Here is a 24,861-nt window from a genome sequence, read left to right as displayed (position 1 = left end):
TTTGATATGGAGACTATGGGTTGATGAATGTCACATAAATCTTAATGTATAAGAAATAACGCTTTCGATTCGAATAAATTATAAATGAAAAAACTTTATTTTGTTAATAATTTCAACGAGAACTTACATAAGCATCTTCTTGTGGGCAAGAATTCCTAACACATGGCCCATTTGAAGCACGTAATGGGGCATCCTTTGTCACTCAAGGGAAAATCTCATTAAAAATAGTAAATCTTCTCACAAGGTCATAGTAAGGTATACTCACCCAATAAACATATTACTCTCTCTTTCACCTCACACATACACACATACTCTTCCTCTCTCTAAGAATGACATTGATAGAACAGGTGAGACCCCTCCACTACCTAATGTCTAGCCTTAGAGAGCGCATTGATAGGTGTATTTTCACTACAACAAAAACTGGCAACAGTCGCGACAAAAGTCGTGGCTGTTGCTATGAACGTCGTGGCTGTTGGTGCTTCAGCTACGACAAAAGTCGTGGATGTTGCTTCGTTGCTGTTGTACACGTTAAACTCTTATTTTTTGGCTTGAATTTCACGTGTTCTCGAGTGACTTTTGGTTTGTTTGATGTGTTTTTTTAGTGATTTACAGGTTTGAGAAGCTAATTGAGTGTTACGGAGGATATTAAAGCATTAGGTGACGTTATGGAGCAATTTTGAAGTGATTTGAAGACTTTCCGAACAAATTAGAGCATAATAAGAAGCACGACGTACTCTTTTGCATGATTTTGAGACTCTCTATTAAACAGTCTGAAATAAATCTTTCTACCATTGGATAGAGCTTTCTCTTAGCTTTCCAATACATTGATTTGTAAGAATCGGACACTGGAGCAAGAATTTATGGCAATTTTAAGCATCACTACGCGCCTGGGAGACTCGGCCAAGCAATACGCGCGTTCCGCGCACTCCAACAGCGCTCTCCAACAACGCATTTGGCACCAACTCTGCCTATTTTAAGCTTCCAAGATGCTATTTTCCGATTTTGACGAGTTTTGGACTTTTTGATCAAATCCAATGGTTCCAAAGGCTCTGAAAAAACATTAAAACATATATTAGACTTTTAGAATTCACACAAGTTAGGTTTTACTTTATGTTTCATAATAGAGTTTAGCTAGATGGGAGAGAAGAGGCAACCGGAGAAGAAGACAACCGCTTGTCGACGACTGACAACCGCGATTCAGAGTTTTTCTTTCCTATCTATTCCTTGTAACTCCTTTTTATTTATATTTTATTTTGATATGGTTTTTATGGAGTTTATTTATTTATTTTCTGTTTATGTTACTCTAGTCGCCATGAACTGAACCCCTTAAGGGTGATGGCTTAGCTTTGCTTGAATATGGTTGTGGATTCATAATTATTTAATTGAAGTATTTATGTCCATCTTTTCTATTGCTTGAATTAATTCGGTGCTTAATGTTTGTATGAGATTAGTTACTATCTCGTTCATGATTTTTAGGATTGGTTAGTTGCTCGAGAGAGAATTAGATAATCGTGCATAAAAGTTAGCTCACCGTAGTACATTTCTAAGCTAGAGATAGTTAGGCTACTATGTAGTCGTGTGTACATGTTTGTTTATAATGCTTGTCGTATTTTTATGGTTTTGAGATCGGGAGATGAAAATCCGGTATTGGCATAGGTTGTTTGATGCTCGAGAGAGATTTAGCAATATAATTACGTGTGTGTGATAAGTGAAGAGAGTTGAACCGAAAAATCGTGCATAGTTCTAGGAATCCTGACCATAGGAGGGTTTTGAGAAGCTGTTGCCCTTACCTTCTACTCATCCGTTCATCCGTGCTTATTTCTTGTTTTATTTATTTTATGCAAAATTAGTTAATAATTATCATCGTTTACTTGAGTTCAATTCGTTGCTACCTCATTTGATTTTCGGTTAAGCATAGTCTCATGGGACCGACTCGAACTTATGATTTACTACTTGAGCAACTACGTGCACTTGCGACAAAAATATCGCAACATGCACGCATTAATGGGAAATCCCATCGTGCCTCTTTGAGCCTACATGTTCTTTATTTCCTTCGGTGAAGGTTGCTCAGGGATCTCTTCCCGACGAGACAAGGACTTCGGAGTGAGGAGAATCAAATCTCTGTAGCCAAGCTCAACTAAAAGGTCCGACCCTCGGTTCAACCGCTCTTTTAATATAAATCCAAATCGATCATCAACAATACTCTCATAAGAAAATATAAATAAAATCTTCATATAGATTATGATACATCATAATTAATATATATATATAATTATTTTTATGTTCTAACAAGACCTTATAGATATCGTGGTTTGTCCACGAACTTATAGAACGTATCATTAACACACACCTTCCATCAGGAAAAAAAAATCAAAATCAAAGAATAGTTGTGTTTGGTAGTTAACTCAAAAAGTTTTTGTTTTCTATTTTCTAATTTTTGTAGTTTTCAAAAAACTGTTTGGTACAATTTTCATTTTTGTTTTTGAGAAAGTGAAAAAACTGAAAAAAGTGTTTGGTATAGTTTTCATTTTTGTTTTTGAAAGAATGAAAAGAGAAGATGAGGAGAAGGAGAAGAGAAGAGAAGAAATTTTTTTCCAAAAACACCTTTTATTTGTTTTCAATTTTCTTTACTTTTTTACAAAACAACTTCAAAATTTTTTCAAACACATTTTCACTTTTTGTTTTCAATTTTTTCAACTCAAAAAATGAAAAACAGTTTTTGGAATGAAAACCAAACACTACCTTTGTAATCGTAAAAAAAAACCCCGTAGAGGGACGAACAATATTTAAAGCCTGGAAAAAAAATGAATAGGTCAAGAATTGTGAGAGGGCACCGGGCAAGAATATAATTCATATATATCTCAATGCCTGGTGAATGGCCGAGAGATGCCGAAAACTCTCATCCCATTTGTGGTGCGTTTCTAGGCACCTTAGGGTTCGGTACCGAGGGAGGTTGAGCGCCCTTTTGTAGTGACGACATGAGCAAGAGAGTTTGGCTTTCTTTGTACGCAACATTTTGGCGACAATAGGTTCCATGTCCCAAAACCCTACCACCGTCGATTTGGTGGCTATTGTGAATGAGGACAATCAAGGTGGCCACAAGGAATAAGACCTTCATTTGCTGCCTCATTTTTTTTTTTTTTTTTTGGTATTTGCGTACTTGCTTAATAATAAGGGTACGTATTTGGAAGTGATAAGCTATTTAACACAGACTGGATAATTATGTGGTTTTTTGTTGTTGGCGTGATACTTGTTATGGAGGTCCTGAGGTTTTATATAGAAGTTTTAGTTGAGGAATTACGTTCACTTTCATTTACAAGACTAGCATATTCATGAAAGTTTTCTTCAAAGATTGAATATTGCTTTGAATACTGACGAATGTTATAAGGTCGAGTATCTGAGCGTGTCGTACAGGATGTATGATCTACTATGTTATTTGAAATTTTGAATATTAGTACTAATTTAAGTTCTTGGGCACGACTTCGAACAAGCCATATGAAAAGTCCACTATTTTACATTTAATTGTTTTTAGGAGACTTCTACTTTTTTTTTTTTTGAGGAACATACTTTATTTTTGCATATTCATATTCTTCTTGCTTAAGGATCGCAGTTGTCGAGGCAGATGGAGACATGTGATGAGATTAGTCTACAAGTGAGAGATTGTTAGAGGTGTCACTACCACAAAAAGGCCCTTTAACCATAGTCTTTGAATATGGTCTATATAATTTTTCTACGGTTTTTTTTCCGGCGTCTATCATACCGAAGTCTTTCCACTTTGCATAAGACTTCGGTTTTTTGCGGTAGTTTCTTATACTATCCAAAATCGTAGAGAAACTATATCACTACAATATTTACATGTAGTTTAAACTGAATCACTACATTTTTACCATTTAGTTTTTTATTGCTTAATTAATTTATTTACTATATGACTACATGATTATAATGTAGTCCTTTATCGTTTAATTAATTTATATACTATATAGATTGCCAATTTTTTATTGTAGTTATATCGTACGACTTCTTTGATTATCTGTAGACTTTACTTACCTTGTAATTTTAGACTACGATTATAAATAGTAGTTTATGGATCTCTTTTTTACATACATTTTATTTAAATATTCAATTTTTCTATTTAGATATATGCTAAAATAAATTCAAAACAAAATACAATATATACTCTCATATTTAATAAAATCATCATAAAAGTCATTTATAATTTACAAAGGTATGCAAACAATGCACACAATTTACTTAGTCAAATAATGAGATATATCATTACACATATTTAACACTACTATGAAGCAAAGTCTTTGAATATTTAGCACCTAGAGTCACATCCAGGCGATGTTTGACCTTGTAATTCTCCAAGGTGAATCGGCTGTCGGGCGGGATAGCTCCCTTGTTGTATTTTCCGGTAAGAACACCGATGCGAGCGCGCTCAACTTGCGTATAAATACTTAGCATTTCAGAAACCATTGATAGAACCTGTCCTAGATCTCTATTGATAGAACCTAAAAAATAATTTCATTTACCCTGTTTCCATATTAAGAAATTTAAATCCAACTCAAAATCTAATTTCCACTGCTCTTCAGAGGTACACTGAAACAACTAACTCAAACCTAAAAAATTGATGAGATTTCATAACAATCCACATTCAATGTGTGTACGCTTGTAAGTCTAAGAACAACAGGACACAAGGCCATGTACGAACAACTGCCTATCACACCCTCAATCGAAAGCAAGCAGTCTCACTCAACACTAATTTTCACCTAAAACCCAAAATTCCAGATCCGAATCTTATTCCCACTGCAATTCAGATGTACGCATAAACAAATTAATCGATAATGAGAGAGTGTGGTAGAAAAAATATCATTATATTAAGAACCACTGACTCTAAATACCTGGAACCGTATGAGATTGAGGGTGTGGTAGGCTGTCCATTACCAATAGCATGGGATCTGTGAGCGGGCTGAGAATCTACAAAATAAACACGTAAGACCCAAAAACAAAAGAGACACATGTGTCTCTCTAGGCATGTAGAATATTTGTCCCTGTTCTGATTTTATGCAGAATATTTGTCTTTGTTCAATAACAGCCTCAACATTAACTCACTTGATTGTTCAATAACAGCCTCAACATTGTTGCAGTCCCGTCACAGTTCCTACTTGTGCCTCATCTCCAAAAATCACACTTACTGACCCTCGCTGCAAACCTTGATATCCCGTGAAGATGCCCAAACTATCAATAAAAGTTCATTACCAGAATTCAAAAATGACCTGCACTAAGTAAAAGATAGGAGTAGAACTCAATAGATTTTGAAATTGTGCACGCAGAAAGGAAAGTGAGGATGATCAGATAGCTTAGGTGAGAAAATGCAATCGCAATTATCATTTGAAACAGAGCATATTATCACAAAGAAGCACCATATACTAAAATAATTTATATACATAGCTAAAGACGCCAAAAGAATCCACATCTAACGAATTTTGCACGTATCGGTCTCCTTGCTTGTTCAACCTTGGACGATGCCCGTGACCTTTGGACCTCTTCATCTCTGTGAAAAATCGTGATTGAAAACATTACAAAATAAAAATCAAATTTATAAAAACCCACTGCCACATTTTTTTGCTCACAGCTCTCATTGTTGGTGATGATCTCCTCGTCACTGACTATGCAAAGCGCCTTGGCCTGCCTCAAGGTGTTGGCGTTGCTTTAATCTATGCAAAATTAGAGTGACACAAGGCAAATCATCAAACACAAGACATACCTAAAACTCTGAGAGCTATATATCTACCTCTGTTGATTAACTTACATAAATCAACAATCTATACTAAACCTTTGATTTTCATAATAAATCAAACACGTGCCGTGCAATACGAAACCTGAATCGTTTTTATGAAAATATCCAAACACAATCACCGAGCAGTTCTCCAAAGAGCAAACTCATACTAAAAGAAGAGCAATCACAGAACCAATTTACGTGAAGTATCATATCATATCATTCCCTAGTATGTACGAACAGATTTGAGAGTGTAGGGCTTTGAAAATCCAGCCTGAGAAACCTATTTGTCTCCTTGTCAATCTCTCATGGAAACAATCTAATTTGCCTTCAAGTTTTCTCAGATTTTTTGTACAACCACATCACTCTCAGCTTCAATATAAATTTCATACTAAGACTAAGTTAATTAATTCACTAAATACCAACATCGAGCCAACCTAAAATAAACCAGAAGCCATTGAGGTATTTTTAAAAAGGGTTATATAGCTAAATAACCTCCCAGTTTAGACAGTTTTGGATTTAGTCAACATTTGGTTAATTTCGTGTTAATAGCTAGCCCAATTTATTTACATAGATAAAAATACCAAAATAACCTCCCAACCGCTCCCGCCCATTAACCTCACGAAAATTAAAATCGTTAAAAGCAATATCTTCGGATAATAACTGCCGCAAATTAAAATCATTAAAATCATTAAACTCTGTAATTAAACCACAGATACACGCAATCTTCTTCTCCTTCTCTTTCTTCTCTTCTGCGCTCGGACCAAACATCGTCTTCTTCTCTTCTGCGCGCGGCCACCAACACCAACCCGAGCCCGAGCTTCTCTTTCTCGCGCGCGCCATCCCACTGAGACAGAGCGCCGCCGTCTTCTTCTCCTTCTTCTCTGCGCGCGGCCACCAGCACTAGCCCGAGCTCAAGCTTCTCTTCCTCGCGCACGCCATCCCGCTGAGACCGAGCGCCGCCGCGAGTCGCCGAGCGCGCCGCCGACGAAGAGACACCGGAGAATTTCAGCGTTTTTTTTTATGTTTTTTAATTTTTATTTTTTATGTCGTGGTTTGTTTAATAAGTTCAAAGTTGATGAATTTTATTTCAATTCAGGATATTGTTTTCCTTTATAACCTGGGAATCAAGTTCATTTTTGTTCCTGGAACGCACGTGCAAATCGACGATCTTCTTGCTGAGATAAGTTTATGGTTTTTTTTTTAATACAGTATGTTCGTGTAAATAGATATCATATTTACAGTATGTTCGTGTAAATAGAAATCATATTTACAGTATATTCGTGTAAATACGAAGCTTATTTACAGTATATTCACTGTAAATACAAAGCCTATTTACAGTATACTCATGTAAATAAACTGAAAAAATTCTGGAAATATTTTGAGTACGAAAATTCTGGAAATTATGAATATATGGAAGACAAAATAATATCAATGAATGAATAATTAATTCGAAATTAATTACCTAATCAATTGCAACGAAAATAAAAACTAATTACCTAAAGTCAACGCTGAAAATTTTCAAATACATTTCTAAGTAACTAGGCCACCTAAAACGTTTGGTTTGATATCTAGCCTATGTTTGAAGATTTTTAGGGAAATAGTCAAACGTATTAAGTGGCAAAATACGTTTTACTTTTTTGTCCTCAATAATTAAAGTAGTTTTTTAAAATCACATTATTTTTTTTTCTTTTTTTGTGCATGTTAAATTCCTATTTTGTAGAAGGTAATTACCAAATAGTTCTATCTCTCTTCCACGTTCTCTCTCTCTCTTTATCTCTCCCCAAAATCAGATCTGATTTTTTAAAACACGTTTTCTCTCTCTCTCTCTCTCTCTCTCTCTCTCTCTCCAACCCGAGCGTGGCTGCGCCCAGCGAGATCGGCACCGGGGGAGATTCACCGGCCATGGGCGACGCCACCTGGGCCGATCCCAACGTCGGGGAGGACCCCACCCGACCGGGTGGCGCTGTTTGGTTGCTTGCTGGTCGCGTCGGCGAAGCATGCGGCCTGGTCGTGACCGCACCGGCCTGGTCCTCGAGCTTGACCCACTTGAACTTCCTTCCGCTCCTTATGCAACCGCTCTTCGTGATCGTCGAGCTTCCCTGCATGAGGATCGACCGCTGGACCCGGATCGCCTGTGCATCCCCGCCTTAAGCTTGTCGAGGTTGCAGAGCGAGAGAACGTCGAAGGCCACGCCGAACTGCTTTGACGCGCACGAGCCGTCGGATTTCGCAAAGGACTCGAGGAGCGCTGTGACTCCGTAGACCACGTCCGCGGCGGAGACCCTCGAGCTGTACCCGTGGAGCCTCATGAAGCTTCTGTAGTAGATTATTTACAATTGTTTCCATTTATTTCGAAATCAGATCTGGGTTTGTTTTTAACCCAGATCTCAGATCTGGTTTTAAAAAAAATAGTACAGACTGTATTGTTTACAGATGATTTTTTTACAGTTATTTCCATTTATTTTCATTCAAATTACTTAAATGTGGAGAATGAGATAATTTCCAATAATTTACGTTTATTATCTGTGTTGACAGGTTCTAGATTAGCGCGCCACGTATAACAATTTTGAAATTGTCTGTTATTTTATATTATTATTACCTATTATTTAATATAATTATATTCATTATTTCCATTTAATTAAGTAAAAGGGAAAATTAGTCTATTAATTATTGACACCTAAGCACGTTGGCTATTTCCCTAAAAGTTATGAAACATAGGCTAAAAACAAAATCTATAGTTTCAAAGTGGCTATTTTGCTACAATGTCCTAATAATTAATGACTGAGAACTTTCAAAATCTGCTCAAAATTCAAATTTCAAATTTGAAAACTTCTCTATTCGGTTTCAATATTTAATTCGAAATTTTTTGAAAAAAATGTCTAATTAAAATAGCGTAAGGACAAAAAGGTAAAAGTAATTCGATTAATAAGCTGCCACGTAAGTAAGATGGCTATTTACGGAAAATTAACGAAAGGTTGGCTAAAATTGTTAGTGTTTTAGATGGCTAAACAACTAATTATTTGTTTTAAAAAACTGAAACTAGCATATTCAGAAATTACTCAAATCGCCAGAAGAGAATTTGCGAAGCTTTACATTGAATATATTAACCACAATGAGAAATTACCCAAATCCTAGACGAATCCCTCGGTTTGCTCCATCTTCTTCGCTGAAATCCCTACTGCACAAGGTCATAATCTGAAAACCCAATCAAGACCTAAGCCCTAATTTCCTTGATGAAAATCGAATATAAAGAAGAAAAGATGTATATGTTCTCAACTAGGACGAACTCGAACCAAGAAGATAAAATCCAATCAAGACCTTAACCCTAATTTCTTCTTTGTTGCTTCATTCCGATTCCGAATTTGACCTAACTCAAACCAAGAAGATAAAACTCAGTTTTGATACAGATTCGAGAGTGTGAGTGTGAAAAATTGGAAAAGAAAAGACAAATCGCGGACTAGGTTTCGATGAGAAAGCAAATCAACGAGGTCAAATCAATGGAATTTGGGTGGGCATCGAGTAGAAGACGACGAGAGATTGTTACCTTGATTGAGCGTTTCTACAAGCTTCTGAGAGAACTTACCATCTCTATATCTCGAGCTTTCTCTATCTAGCTCTCACTTTCTCGCTCTTCCCCTCTGTTATCTATGATCTTGTCTTTCATTTTTTTTTTTTTTTTTGCAAATTGGGGTAATGGAAATATATCCAATATTGAGTTAAAGTGAAATACATTCTACCGCCAAAATGAAAATGCGAAATCTTTAGAGGGAAATTTCCCTCTTATTTTAACTTAATGAAAATTTTGGTAAATTTTTTTAGAGATTCGTTAATAATTAGCCAATAGTTAGAGGGGATATTAAAATAATAGTCAATCTATTAGTTTATTTGGCTAAATAGCCAATATTACACAGATTACCAAAAATGCCCTTTTCTCTAACTTCACCGTAAACAACCTCCATTTTTTCTCAACCCGATCTCGCTGGAGATGAGAGATCCGATGACAGTGACGACGAAATCGCCGCCGAAGAGGACGGCCTGTCAGCGGCGGAGCACCAGCACGGCCACCCGATCTGGATGATCGCCACCGCGGGGCTTCAGCAAACGGTCATAAACTCCATCGCCGTCGCGAAGTACCGGAGGAGCGAGGGCTTGATCGATGGAACGGACTGTTCCATCTGCCTGAGCGAATTTTGCGACGGAGAGACCGTACGGATGCTTCCGAAGTGCAGCCACGCCTTGCACGTGGCGTGCATCGACGCCTGGCTCCGATCGCACACGAATTGTCCCCTCTGCTGCGCCAACATCGTGGCTCCGTCGCCGCCGCAGCAGAATTTCGACCGCGCGCCGGCGGATATCGGCGGAGGTGACGGCTTCGGTGAGATCTCGGCGGCGGTGGAGGAGAGCAAGGTGGTTAGGGTTCGCGCTTGGGCGATCGGTTTCGATGGACCACGAGGTGGTCAAAGGGCGTTTGTTAGGCGGTCAAAAGAGAGAGGAGAGGTTTTGGAGGATGGTGAGAGTTAGTCCTGTGGGGATGAAGAAGAGGTCTCTGTCTTGCGGCGGAGTGAGGTTTTTGTCGTCTTCCTCGATGACCAGAGCGCTTAGCGACGGCGATTACTGGCTCAAGCTCTCGGATTCGATTCTTCTTCCGCTCTGACCTTTTAATTTGGTCTCACTTTTTGTGGCTGATTAAGTATGTATATAACATAACATGTAAAAGGCTTTCACTGGATTGCGAAGCAAAAAAGTAATAAGAACAAAATATAAAACAAACATTTTTTTTTTAATTTGAGGAAAAACATCTTGTTTTAATTTTTAAGTAAATTGTAGAGAATAGGTAAATAATGAATAAATCTGATGAGATAACTTAATCTGATGTGTGATATGGTATAAACAAGAATGGTAAGTCAAGATTAACTTTTGTTCTTGTTTTGATTAATAAGATTTACTATTGTTTTGGTTACGGTAAATAAAATTTACTTTTGTTCTTTTTACGGTAAATAAGATTTACTATTGTTATTGTTACGGTAAATAAAATTTACTTTTGTTCTTGTTACGGTAAATAAGATTTACTTTTGTTCTTGTTACGGTAAATAAGATTTACTATTGTTATTGTAACGGTAAATAAGATTTACTTTTGTTCTTGTTAACGGTAAATAAGATTTACTATTGTTATTGTAACGGTAAATAAGATTTACTTTTGTTATTGTTAACGGTAAATAAGATTTACTATTGTTATTGTTACGGTAAATAAGATTTACTTTTGTTCTTGTTACGGTAAATGAGATTTACTTTTGTTCTTGTTACGGTAAATGAGATTTACTATTGTTATTGTTACGGTAAATAAGATTTACTTTTGTTCTTGTTACGGTAAATAAGATTTACTTTTGTTCTTGTTACGGTAAATAAGATTTACTGTTTTCTTGTTACGGTAAATAAGATTTACTATTGTTCTTCTTACGACAAATAAAATTTATTGTAGTTTTTGTTAATGTTAATTACATTTACTAATTTTTTTTTTGTTATGGATGATATTATTTACTACGACAGTTAATAATATTAACCTAGGGTATTATTGGAATATTAGAATGTTGTCATGATAAATTGGCTACTTTCCTAAATATATTAATAGTTGGGCTATAATTTTAAAATTGGGGTGTTATTTTGGCTAGTTCTTTAGCCGGCCCATTTTTATATTTTGGGTATTTAGACTACATTTTTATATTGACCGTAGAGAAAATAACGCCAACTACTACAACTTTAAACTTGAATGGAGTGTAACAAACCCCCAAAAAAAGATGACCGTAGTCTACTTTAAAAGACTTTAGTTGAAGGCAAAACGTAGACTTCTGAAAAAAAAAAAAAAAAAAAAAAAAAAAGAAAAGACTGTAGTTAAATGTCTTTTTTCTGGTAGTGTGTGAAGCCTAATCGGCGCCGAAATGACGACTGAAGACCTTACGACGATGATTTGCGGATCGACATGGGGTTTAGAAAGGGGGTGGTAAACCCATTTCCCGATGGTCATAGGGAGCAGAGCTCCCTAGGTGAAAATTATATTGTAATGGCTATTAGTTGAGGGTATTTTAGAAATTTCAGACTTGTCTCCTAATGTTTTCTCTATAAATGCCCGATGTGTCGATGTTCTTTGTACATCGCAAGAGAGTTGTAAATACTTTTTTTTTTCCCGATTTGGGCTTTAGTGAGAATCTGCAACGGCAAATGGAGCTTGGGCATTAAAAATGAACCACTATAAATCTGTTGTGTTAATTTTAAAAAAAAAATCCTGATTTTAGGTCGGATTTGTGTGTCGAATCATAACACCACTCCTTTCACTAGTACAAAATATAGCATCAGGTGCCACTTTTTTCGCACCTGAAAGTGCAAAAGTCGCACCTGAAAGTACTTTCAGGTGCGACTTTAGATGCGACAAAGTCGCACCCGAAAGTCCGCACCTGATAATCCTCTTGATTATCAGGTGCGACAAGTCGCACCTGAAAGTCTTGACTATCAAGTGCGACTAGTCGCACCTGATGCTCTTTATCTTTTTAAAAAAAAATTAATATGCTGATTATATATTACAATATATAATCAGCATATTAAAACTAATCAAAACTAATTTCATTATATTCCTAATTGATAAATTACAATATATCTTAATTTTAATTTCATTAACTAATTACAATTCCTAATTGATAAATTACAATATATCAAAACTAATTAAAACAAAAACAAATTTAAACTAATCACATTACTACAATTACTAATCAATTAACTATTTAACTAATTACAATTCCTAATTGATAAACTAATCACATTATTACATTATTACAATTATTAATCTTAATTTTAATTTCATTAACTAATTACAATTCCTAATTGATAAATTACAATATATAAAAACTAATTAAAACAAAAACAAATTTAAACTAAACATTAACCTAAACATATTAGTATATCACAAACTAAACTAATTACAATTTCACAAACTAAACTAAACTAAACATATTACTATTTCACAATTTCGCAAACTAATCACAAATTCTAAACTAAACACTAACCTGCAGAGACTCGGGACGAGGCGAGCGCACGGCGGAGAGTGAGCAGGGGCTGAGCGCACGGCGAGAAAAATCAAAATCGATTGATTCCCGAAAGCCTGACCCACTAGCGCTTAAGCCATCATAACTCGAGCTACAAAACTTGAAATCGATTGATCTCTAGCGGCAAATGAAAGTAGACTCATGTAGCTTTCTAACGAGATATTACAAGCATATATACGACAAGAATAGCTATCTCAAAAACAGCCCGTAATTTACTGTTACAATTCTGGAAATCCCGTTTTACTGCTGCGAAACACAAACTTTGGAAATTCATAACTCATTCAATACTCCATGGATTTACATGTTCTTGGTCATTTTAGAAAGCTCATACAGTCTACTATCCATGAAAAATATCCACAAAAATTATCTCAGACCATATCGGACTGTCTACGTCCGTTTACAGAGGCTCTTCAAACAGTTTATCAAATCAAACGAAAATTCGAGAAATCATCACAACCCATCATTAATCCAAGTACAACCACCAAGAATTCGAGTCCAATCACATAAAAAACACATCAAAACAGCTCGGAGAAGGAAAGCCCCAATTCAAAAATAAGAACCCTAATTTTCGGATTCAAAATTTGGGAAAAAAATCAATTCCTCACCTTGAATTGAAGATGGTAATACGAGCTTAAATCCTTCTCCTTCGACCTTGTACCACTCCGAGAAGCTTCAAGGACAGCAAAACCGAGAGAGAGAAAAAGAAAGATTCAAACCCTTGATCTTCATGTATGGGTTTTGAAGATGAAGAGCAAAGAAGTAGACAAGATGGAGAAGATGACGAACGTACACTTACCTCGAAACCAAGATCCGGTCTTCGTTTCTTCTTACCCGAGCTCTCTCTCTCTCTCTCTCTCTCTCTCTCTCTCTCTTTCACTTCTGATCTCCATCTACCTCTCTCTTTTGCGTTTTTTTTCCTTGTTCTCTTATCATCTGGTGGTCGTGCGTCCTCTCCCTCGGTCTCTCCCCTTCTCAGTCTCGCTCTCTCGCTCTCTTATCATCTCTCTCTCGCTCGATCTCTCTTCCCCTCCCTCTCGGTTCTCTCTTCTTCTTCTACGAGAGAGAGTAGTTATTGTTTTTAAAACTGAATGAAAAAATGAGGGGGAGAATTGGCCCGGTTAAAATTTTAAACAATCAGGTGCGACAAAGTCGCACCTGATAGTAATTTTAAACTATCAGATGCGACTAGTCGCACCTGATACTCAAAAGAAAAAAAAATTTAGCGAAATTTTTTATATTTCGGGTTGACAATCTGGTGCGACTAGTCGCACCCGAAAGTCATTTAGATGCGCTTTTTAGGTGCGACTAGTCGCACCTGATAGTCATGCGCATCAGAAAACCAAATTTGTAGTAGTGAATTTACACTACTACAAAGTCGCACCTGATGCCCACAGCGTCTCACCCGATAGTACTATCGGGTGCGACTTTAGGTGCGACTCAGTCGCACCTAAAACTCCGCAGCTAATACTATTGGGTGCGACATGTCGCACCCAATAGTATATACTATTAGGTGCGACACTATTGGGTGCGACTTATCGCACCTGAAGTCGCGCCTATTTTTCCGTGGGAACTTAAGAATAAGGCGGGAATTTGACTTTTGGACCCGCCAACGTATTGGGTGCGACTAGTCGCACCCAATAGCCTACCCGCCAACTTATTGGGTGCGACTAGTCGCACCCGATTCCCAATTTATTTAAATTTTTTTTTACAAATATTAGAATTAGAATATAATATTATTAGAATTAGAAATTAATATTATTAGAATTATAATTAGAATTAGAAATTAATATTTCATATTAAAATATTTTTAATATACAAGCAACTAATACGAGTTTGTTCGCTAATATAAAAATATACAAGTGCAACTATTTTCGTTGTTGCCTATAAAACTTATCTATAGAGGAATTTCCTCTTCCTCCAAATAAGTTGCCTCCGCGACCACTGCTGCTTCCTCCTCGGCCATTGCCGCTACCGCTAGGACGATCACGCTGAAACTCCGCAGAAACTAGCGTTTCATTATCAGCCATTGCCGCTGATGTCGGCGTAGCGGAAGCCTGAGTATGCATCTGTGTAAACGAGAGCAGTTGTCGCTGCATCTCTTCCATCTGCATTTGTTGTGCCGCCATTTGAGCTTGTTGTGCTGCCAACTGAGCTTGCAACTCGGTATACAGTACTGTATCGGCGCGTGACTGAGGTGACGAACCAGACGAGCTTCCATCTTGAGCTCGAGCCACACTCAAAGCCCCAACTGGTGTCGTGGGTCCTATCCCGACATCCCAATCACGGCGTGGCCCGAGAACGTCATGCATCGCATACTCCTCTGCGCGTTCGAGGCTCACCTCTTCGCCTCTCTCCTCCGCTTGTCGCAAAATATCTGCCACTTGGGCGTTGATTCGCGCCTTTACAAAAAAACCAAATAAAATTATTATATAATTATTATTAAGTAATTAAATAAATTAACTTACAAATTATTGACTCGCGAAGGGCGTTGTCCAGTTGCCGTTAATATCTTGATGCTTTTTCTCCCACATCGCTAATGCGGAGGACAATGTCTCATCCTCCTTCCTCTGCAAGTTTTAATCATCAAAATAAGACTAATGTGTCTAATGTTAATAAAAATTAAGCAACTTACGCTCTTCTGTCGATGAGCGAAAAAAAGGTATCGACCCTTGTCTGGCCTTTGTCTGCTTCTTCTTCGCATTTTGTCGGTTGCGGTCAGCCTTTGCTTGTGAGACATAAATTCATTTAATTCGATTCGATGAGAAAAAAAATCATGTTCAACTCATACCTTATGTTCCGGTGTGTTGAACACCTCTATTGCCTTCAACCAAGCCTCGTGCGTATAGCCCTTTGGTGTTTCTTCTCTGGCGAGCTCTATTTTCCCGCAAAACTTGTTGAAGAATCTAGATGATAACTTTGACTTTTGGTTGCGTCGTAACCGCTTCATTTCGCGAATGATAGTAGACTCTATCTCGTTGCGAATGCAATCAGCTGGCACTCTCTCGCCAGTTGCAGGATCCTCGTACACAAAACGTTACTCGTAATGGATTGCGGTCATAACGGCCGTCACATGCTGAGGCTCGACTTCATTCCAGTCATTTGCATGTGCTTGAAACGTCGCCTTAATCAAGTTTCCAAGACGGTTCGAGAAGGTGCCGATCAAGGGATTTTTCTCCCTGATGTCCTGGTAGAACATCATGTGTCGCCGATTGTAGCGAACTACATTCGCACCAGGAGTCCCTACCCCTGCTCTCGCTGACACGAGACCCTTCGTTGGTCCACGTGTGTTCTTCGAACCGGAGGATCCCGGCGTCTGTGGTGGATCCTCGCCTCCATCTGCTCCAGTCGACATCCTATAAGAAGAAAACAAAATTAGAAAACTAAGAAACGTGGACGACACCACAAAATTTTATTAAAATGCCCGCACACGTTCTTCTCTACGTGCATGACATCCAAGTTATGCTTCAACTCCAACTCTGACCAATAAGGCAACTCGTAGAAGATGCTTTTCTTCGCCCAATTATGCTCACTCTCGGCCCGCTTTCGTTTTCTGCCAACGGAACCAACGTGTTTGCCAGTTTTCGTGCAAGAAACACTAGCCAACTGAGCTAGTATGTCTTGCGGAGTCAACTTGTTGGGTTTACTGCGTCTCTCGTGGAGATTTGTGTAGTGATCGCTACTTTTCCTCAATCGGTGACGCGTGGGCAAAAATTGACGATGGTCGTAGTACACAATTCTGTTTCTGACTTTCAGTGACGGCGTGTCAAGGTTGCATGTGGGGCAAGGGAGATACCCTTGGCCACTCCATCCCGATAAATACGATCGAGCCGGAAAGTCGTTTATCGTTCAGAGTAGCGCAGCACGCAACTGAAACACTTCATCGTTGGCTCCATCTCGAACGTTGAATCCCGTCTCCCACAATTCTTTCAGCTCTTCAACTAGTGGCTGCAAGAACACGTCCATGTTTTTTCCTGGTGAGCTCAGCCTGGGAATCAGAAGCGTCAGCATAAGGTACTCTTTCTTCATGCACAACCAAGGCGGCAAGTTGTACGCAGTCGGTACCACAGGCCACATGCTGTACGCTAGACTCATTTCTCCAAACGGGTTGAACCCATCAGAAGCTAATCCAAGCCGCACGTTCCGAGGCTCTTCGGCAAATTCTGGGTATCTCTCGTCCATGTTCTTCCACGTCGTACCGTCCGCAGGATGTCGCAGAACGCCTTCTTCTCTGACGCGATCTCTTTCGTGCCACTGCATTTGAAGCGACGTGTGTCGAGAGGCGTACAACCGCTTCAATCGATCTTTCAGGGGAAAATATCGCAATATCTTTTGCGGTATCTGTTTCCCAGTCGGCTTCCATCTGCTCTCGTTGCAAATTAGGCACACTTCAGCTTTCTCGAGATCTTTTCAAAACAAGACGCAGTCGTTTGTGCACACGTCGATCATCTCGTACCCCATGCCGAAGCGCTTCAGTTTCGCCTTTGCCTCGTAGTGCTTTTCCGGAATTCGGTTACCGGTTGGATGAGACTTCCTCAAGAGATGTAAGAGTTCTGTGAACGACTTGTTCGTCCAATGGTTCGTGACTTTGATGTGCATCAACGAAACCAAGAACGACAAAGACGAAAACTCTTTGCATCCAAGGTACAATTCCGCTTCCAACTCGGCAAATAAGTCTTCCACTTGCTCCTCCGCACGCACCTCGCTCGGGGTCGGATCCGCAAAGTCGTCGAAATCCTCGTGGTCCATGATATCATGCAGGGTGTCGTGCAATCTTCCTACTCCTCTCTGATCAGTTCCAATGGGGTCTTCACTATGAGTAAGGACAAGGCGCTCGCCGTGATGATACCATTCTGTGTAGCCTGAGGTAAACCCATTGTCCAGGAGGTGATGCCTTACGACCCCGACGGCGTGCCATCTCACGTTGTTGCAAGACTTGCAAGGACAACGATATTGGCCATTTTCGTTCGGTTGTCTTCTTGCAATGCGGATAAACTCGTTAATTCCTGTTTTATACTGCAAGCTCAACCTCTCGTTCTCGATAACCCAATCTCTACTTGGATTAGACATTGATTTCGCTGAACGAGAAAGACAACGAGAATTATTAATTAGCATTGAAAGTCCGATCTTACTAACGGACTGAGAGCGAATTTAGAAGGAATGAGAGAGAGACTGTGAAAGGTATCTTATTTTTTTTTTAAATGGATTGTAGAAATTGTGGGAAAGATACTAAAGCGCCTCAAAATCCTGGAAACAATCCTGGAAAATGGATTGTTTTTGAAAATGGACTGTTTCTAGTGGATTTCGATTCTAATTGGTTCAAAACTCTACCGAAATTTTGGCAGAGTTTCCCCTATAATATTGTTAAACCAAAAACCTGCAAACTACTTTAAAAACATTTAAAATCCATCCAGAAACTATCATATTAATTAACTAAGTCCTAAACCGAGTCTCTGTGGTTCGGTCACAACATTTTATCAATATCTATAGTTTAAATAATTAACCAATTTCAATCTTAATTGAACTAACATTTAAAATTTAAAATTAGTTTCATAACCAATTTCATTATTAAGTACAAATTGTTAACAATTAAACTACAAATTAATTAGTTAACTAAACTAACAACTTATTAACCAATTTGATTTCCACTACAAATTAATTAGTTAACTAAACTAATTATAAACACTATATATATTAACAATTATAACTACAATAATTAATACATGTACTTATTAAACACAAATATACTTCATTCATTAAATTAACAAATTAATCAACAAGTTAATTAAATTAACTACTTATTAACCTAACATATTAACATACTTATTAAAATGTAATAACTAATTAGCATTTTTATAAACATGTGAATTAATTACATAAATAACAACTTAACAAATTTATTTACCTAATTTATGAACTTAACTAACTAATTACTATAACTAATCAATTAATTTAATTAACATAAATAACAACTAACCTTCACCGACGGGGTTGCGAGGTACAAGGCGCGGCAACGCGGCGAGGACGGGGCTGAGGCGATGCGGCGAGGACGGGGCTGAGGCGACGCGGCAAGGACGGTGGCTCGCGGTGGTGGCTCGGAAAAGAGAGAGCGAGGACGGGGCTGAGGCGACGTGGCTCGCGGTGGTGGCTCGCCATGGTGGCCTCGGTGGTGGCTCGCGGTGGTACCTCGGAAAAGAGAGAGCGAGGGAGATGGTGGTGGCTCGCAGTGGTGGCTCACGGAGGGAGGGAGGGAGGGTTTGGTTTTTTCGGCTGTGACCAAATGAAGAAGACGAACCAGGAAATTGTGTTTTATAAACTAACCCTAGTAATCAGGTGCGACATGTCGCACCTGATACTAAAATAGGTGCGACAAGTCGCACCTGATAGTAAAAAAAAAACTTTAAAATTAATTCCACGTCAGACAAATGAAAAAAATGAGGGGGAGAAGTTGAGCGCCGAATTTTTTTTGGACTTTCAGGTGCGACTTGTCGCACCTGAAAGTTTTCAAAACTATTGGGTGCGACTAGTCGCACCCAATACCACTTAAAATCAGCGAAATTTTTTTCTTTTCTGGAGTCCTTTGGGTGCGACAAGTCGCACCTGATGCCCAATTAGGTGCGAAATTTAGGTGCGATTTGTCGCACCTAATGCCCCTCCGCACCAAAAAGGCTTATTTGTATAAGATAAATCCAAATCGATCATCAACAATACTCTCGAAAATTTAATTAAAACTTTTATATAGATTATGATATATCATAATTGATACATGGAATTATATTTATATTGTAACAAGACCCTACAGATATCATGGTTTGACCACAAACTTATAGATTGTATCATTAAAACACAACTGTCATCAGAACAAAAAATCAAAATCAAAGAATATTTGTAATAAAAACTCCGTAGAGGGACGAACAACATTTAATGACTGGAAAAAAATGAATAGGTCAAGAATTGTGAGTGGGCGCCGGGCAAGAATATAATTCATATATATCTCGATGCTTGGTGAATGGCCGAGAGCTGCGTATGGAAAACTCTCATGCGATTTGTGGTGCGTTTCCAGGCTCTGGAGGGTTCGGCACTGAGGGAGGTTGGGTGCCCTTTTGTAGTGACGACGTGAGCAACAGAGTTTGGCGTTCTTTGTATACAACATTTTGGCGACAATATGTTTCATGTCCCAAAACCCTACCACCCTTGATTTGGTGGCTATTGTAAATAAGGACAATCAAGGTGGCCACAATGAATAGGACCTTCATTTGCTGCCTCATTTTTTTTAGGGTATTTGTGTTCTAGCTTAATAATAAGGGTATGTATTTTGAAGTGATATATGCTATTTAATACTGACTAGATAATTATGTGGTTTTTTGTTGTTGGCGTGATACTTTTATGGAAATCCTGAAATTATATATAAAGGCTTTAGTTGAGGATCTACGTTTAGTTTATTTCATTTGCAAGACTAACATATTCATTAATGTTGTCTTCAAAAGTTGAATATTGCTTTGAATGTTGACGAATGGTACAAGGTTGAGTATCTGAGCGTGTCGTATAGATCCTGGGATTATTTGAAATGTATGATCTACTATGTTGACGAAGGCAATTAAATGTATGATCTACTATGTTATTTGAAATTTTGAATATTAGTATTAATTCAAGTTCCTGTGCACGACTTTGAAGAAGCAATATGAAAAGTCCACTATTTTACATTTAATTGTTTTTAGGAGACTTCTACTTCTTTTTTTTTTTTTTTTTTTTTTTTGAGGAACAGACTTTATTTTTGCATATTCATATTCTTCTTGCTGAAAATAAATAAATTCATTTCAAAGTATACTCTTGAATTTATATATTTCATGATATACTGTAGAGGAAGTGAAAACATATTTAACATATGGCAATTCCATATGTATATATTCATTTCTACAAACCATTGCTGAAACTTTTTTGAACCGATGGAAATGTTGCGGATACAGTGTCGTTTCAATGGTCCTGAGAAATAGAGAAGTGGGTGGAAAACGGAAAAATGCTTTTTGAGAAAAAAAAAGAAAAGAAATAATTACTGATGAAAATGCTAACGTAGATAATATTCCAAAATACAATAATAACAAATCCTTATAGACGTTTTAAACTTGTAAATACACAATTTTTTAGTAGACATAAGTTTTAAATTATAAAGTTATACATCAGGGGGTGAAAAAAAAAATCATACTAGATAAAAAAAGGCTCTTTTATTTTATAAGGAAAAATTATAAAAAAATAGCTATTTGAAACTAATTGATGATCAAGTTGTTCATTCTTCATACCCACATATTTTTTCATGAACAAGTTGAGAGAGAGAGAGAGAGAGAGAGAGAGAGAGAGAGAGAGAGAGAGAGAGAAGAAGAAGAAGAAGACGAAGAAGAAGAAGAAATTGAAGAAAAATAAAGAAAAAATTTCTATGAGGGTATTTTTGTAAGTAAAGAATTCATTTTTCTATATTTGGTAATAAATGTGTCAATTTTTTTGAACCACAGTACTGAAATTTTATTAATTAGGCAAATCTGTCATCACAACTTCAAACACAATCGGTGGAACCAACCCCACCCAAGAAATACAGTACCGCGGAACGTACATAAAAGAAATACAATCCATAAACTTACTGTTGGAGACGAACGAGTGGTATTAAACACGAACAATCGCTCTGGTACCACTTGTTGTAAAAACAGAGGTGGTATCAGACACGATAATCGCTCTGATACCACTTGTTGGTGAAACACGTAGGATATCAGACACGAACGATCGCTCTGATGCCACTTGAAACAAGTTAATGATTAGTCTTTTGGTTTATGATTTAAGTTTGTTTAAGTTTTGATGAAATCCAAAGGTATTATAAACGAAATGACAATCTACTCCCTCAAGAGAAGGTCGCAAAAAATCTCCTTTTATAAGTAAATGACACATCATTAATGCTTAGCCAAGATGTCAATACACCAATTTTGACTAGCCACCTTTTAAATAGTTTGATCACTCACATCCTTTCGCAGAGGCTCAAGAGAGGATTGCTAGGGATTGAGTCTAAGTGTGCAACCAACCACTTAGTCCAAAATGTCAACTTTGAATAAACAATCCCCCAAAAGGAGGCCTTGTCTTCATCCTCTCACTCTCGGACGTAGCTCAATGAGCAATGATCGAAGCAAAAACGCCATAGAGTACTCTCATTGAAGACAAGGCCATAAGAGTGACTCTTAGTCTAACGTTCAATTGCTTCTTTCATTAGAGTTGGGGATCGTGGGTTACAAACAACAAGTATAATCCTCCCACTTAGTTTTTAGAGTTGGCACATCGTTTCTTATAAGTTCGGAAACAAATTTCCTAGTTATAGAGCGATAGAGTGGACTTCTAGAAAGGAATCCTAGATCTTCATGTTCAAGGAAGAGCAGTGTTAATGCATAAAGGCACAAGGTACATACTCGGATATTTTCCTATTTTCTATTCGGGAAAGCGCATGAGGGAAGTGTGACTTCAACTCACTTGAACACTTGAAAGTTTGAGATTACACATCTTTTATTTTTCGGCTTGTCTTTGAGGAGACCTCCCACTCAAATTTCCAAGAGCATATAGATTTTGAACATATGTCATATAGATATAGTTTTGAAAACATTTTGAAAACTTATTTGATTTGGATGAAAAAATATTTTTAAGTTTGAAAGTGAAAACGGTTTTTCAAAATTCAAACTATTTTTTTAAAAATTCCATTCAAGTAAATTTTTCAGAAATCAAAACATTTTAATCTTTCACATTATGTTTATTATCTTATGAAAAACAATTTTTCTCAAAGAAATTTTCTTATTAGAGTTCTATAACTCATGGAGTGTGGTCCGAAATCCGGAATTCTAAAAAACTGGACTTTCGGAACAGCCGCGCACCTCAGAGTAAAATCGCCATAACTGGCGGCTCCGACATTCTTTTGACCTCAAATAGATTGCATTGGAAAGAGGACAAACAGACCTTTAATTTGATTAAAAAATCATGAAATTTTGAATTCTGAGCAGAGAGTTATACCACTTTTACTGCGGGTTTTTCATGAGCTCGAAGAAAACTGGAAATAATTAAAGTTCGCACTTGAGTGCAAAAGAATAGAGTGTAACGGAATGTTTTCGAGAGTTGTGAAAGCTTTTATATTTGTTTTTTTAACATGGTATAAAATTAAATAACAACAAACATAAAACGAATCGAGTAAATAAACGAAACTAGCAAGACAATTTAACTAGTCACAAAATTACCCGAAATTTCTCAAACTTTAAAAAACACGTTTTTCATTATAAAAAATTAAAAACTTTTAGGACTTATTCTAATGTGTTTTAATAACATCCCAACGTCATAGAAAATCAAAATTATTTTTAATTTAAAGAGAAGAGAAATAAATTAAAAAAAAATCTAAGGTAACAATCCTAACTTGTCAAAAACACGAGTAATCTTTCGAAAACGATTTTCAAGCTCAAAGTTTTAATCACATGTACATGCATATCTTTGACCATAGCTCTGATATCATTAGTTGGAATTGATCTAGACTGAAGAAAAGATTTAACGCTTCGAGCAAGCGGGGGAAAATAAAAATTCTCTTTTAAAAGAGTAAAACGATTTTACTAACCTAGACAAAGAGCGAGCACATGTTATTATTAAAACTATCTAAAAGCGATTACACGTTTACTAACCTTTATGAAGCTTGATCATTGAGAAGCTTGTGGAGGTTGAATCGCTCGTCTCCCCACACAGCTCATCGTTCTTCGTTCTTCGGGAACTCGAGTAACCACGAAAGTTTCTATCACATAAATCACTCGAGGTAAGAAGGAATTAGTGTGTTGGGCACTTTTAAACACAACGACTCAAGAAAAAGTCTTAGAGTTGAAGAGCTCAAACAAATTTTAGGTCAAATGTGGACCTAGGTGCCAAAACAAAAACGAAAGGGAAGAGAGAGAGAGAGAGGGGCCGGCCACTTAGTCTAGAGAGAGAAGCTCTCAATCTCTAAACTTTGGGATGAGAAAACAATGAGAATGAGGGCCCTATTTATAGGAGAGTAATTTCCTTCAATATGGTAGTTTTCTCTTCTATAGAATATCACATATTTATGAGCAAATATTTCCATTCACCCTATTAAGTCACACGGCCAACATTACCTTCTAGAAGGCCTTGGATTTGTTTACTCTTTTGTTTTGTTTCTCTCTTGTCTTGTGTATGCCGCCCACCCTATTTCCTTATAGAGGAAATTTGTTTCTTCTTTTTCTTTCGACAAGTATCTTCATACATCAATGCACAAAATTGATTTCTCTTTCTCTCTTATTTGGATGGGGCATCCAGAAGGATCTTCTAGATGTTTCTTCATTTGTTTATGACAACATAAGAAAAGCCCATTAAGAATTTTCATATAAAATTCCATGAAATGAAATTAATCCTCAAGGCCCAAGAATCTTGTTATGGCCGAGTGGAATTTGTCATCATATGACAATGTCAAAAAAATTATTAACATTCATTTCATCCTATGTCTAAAAAGACGAAAATACTCTTTATACAATTTTCGTAAAACTTGTCTCGTTCTTGTTTTGACTTAGCTTCTAGTTTAACTATTCCTACTCGATATGATCTGTGACAGTTACCTCATGGATCTAAATGAATAAAGCTTGAGCTAACATACTTGGACTCAAAAGTTAACAAACTTTTTTTCCAAGTTTAGCTTAATGTCAACTGACTCCACTAAAGAATTGACATTGAGAATCTCTCGGTTCAAATGAATTTATTTTCTACTCAAGAATTCAACTTAATTGTGATGAGTGGATCCACTGAATATTATCTATGTTTACCCTTCATGAATATCATCAGCTAGTCGGGATTTACAAAATTACCATTTTACCCTTCTACTTAATATTTTCTCAACTCCTTTGTCGCTTGTGAATAAGTTAGAAACAATGTATTGAAGAGGAGCTAACAAGTCACATTGATTCATCCAAAAGAGTCATGA

At 37.2% G+C, this 24,861-nt stretch overlaps 1 protein-coding gene and 1 long non-coding RNA gene across 7 annotated transcripts; one reads left to right on the top strand and one right to left on the bottom strand.

Annotated features, from left to right (window-relative positions):
- Positions 1-4,182: 4,182 nt before the first annotated feature.
- Positions 4,183-9,462, bottom strand: LOC149402711 (uncharacterized). 6 transcript variants are annotated; one of them, XR_016296123.1, is made up of 4 exons: positions 8,906-9,316; positions 5,113-5,717; positions 4,902-4,977; positions 4,183-4,806 (listed from the first exon to the last, which is right to left on the bottom strand). It is a non-coding gene; the product is annotated as an uncharacterized LOC149402711 (long non-coding RNA). The 6 variants fall into 6 exon arrangements; XR_016296118.1 differs by adding an exon at positions 9,326-9,462 and having other exon boundaries at positions 4,183-5,717; positions 8,906-9,148; XR_016296120.1 differs by adding an exon at positions 9,365-9,462 and having other exon boundaries at positions 4,183-5,717; positions 8,906-9,148.
- A 135-nt stretch (positions 9,463-9,597) lies between these two features.
- LOC149402710 (RING-H2 finger protein ATL54-like) lies at positions 9,598-10,442 on the top strand. The gene has a single exon (XM_089610015.1). It carries the CDS (start codon positions 9,856-9,858, stop codon positions 10,300-10,302), a length of 447 nt encoding a protein of 148 aa, XP_089466141.1. The 5' UTR covers positions 9,598-9,855; the 3' UTR covers positions 10,303-10,442.
- Positions 10,443-24,861: the final 14,419 nt, after the last annotated feature.

Source organism: Urtica dioica, chromosome 3 (genome assembly GCF_054948205.1).
Source record: "Urtica dioica subsp. dioica isolate 48M chromosome 3, U.dioica_male_clone48M_v1_H2, whole genome shotgun sequence".
NCBI classification, from domain to species: Eukaryota; Viridiplantae; Streptophyta; class Magnoliopsida; order Rosales; family Urticaceae; genus Urtica; species Urtica dioica.
Note: the sequence above shows the minus strand (reverse complement) of the source record. Positions and strands in the feature narration are given on the sequence as shown.

Bases quoted from the DNA above. Each gene is read 5' to 3' on its own strand.
- LOC149402710 (XM_089610015.1), top strand. From the start codon at position 9,856: ATGATCGCCACCGCGGGGCTTCAGCAAACGGTCATAAACTCCATCGCC.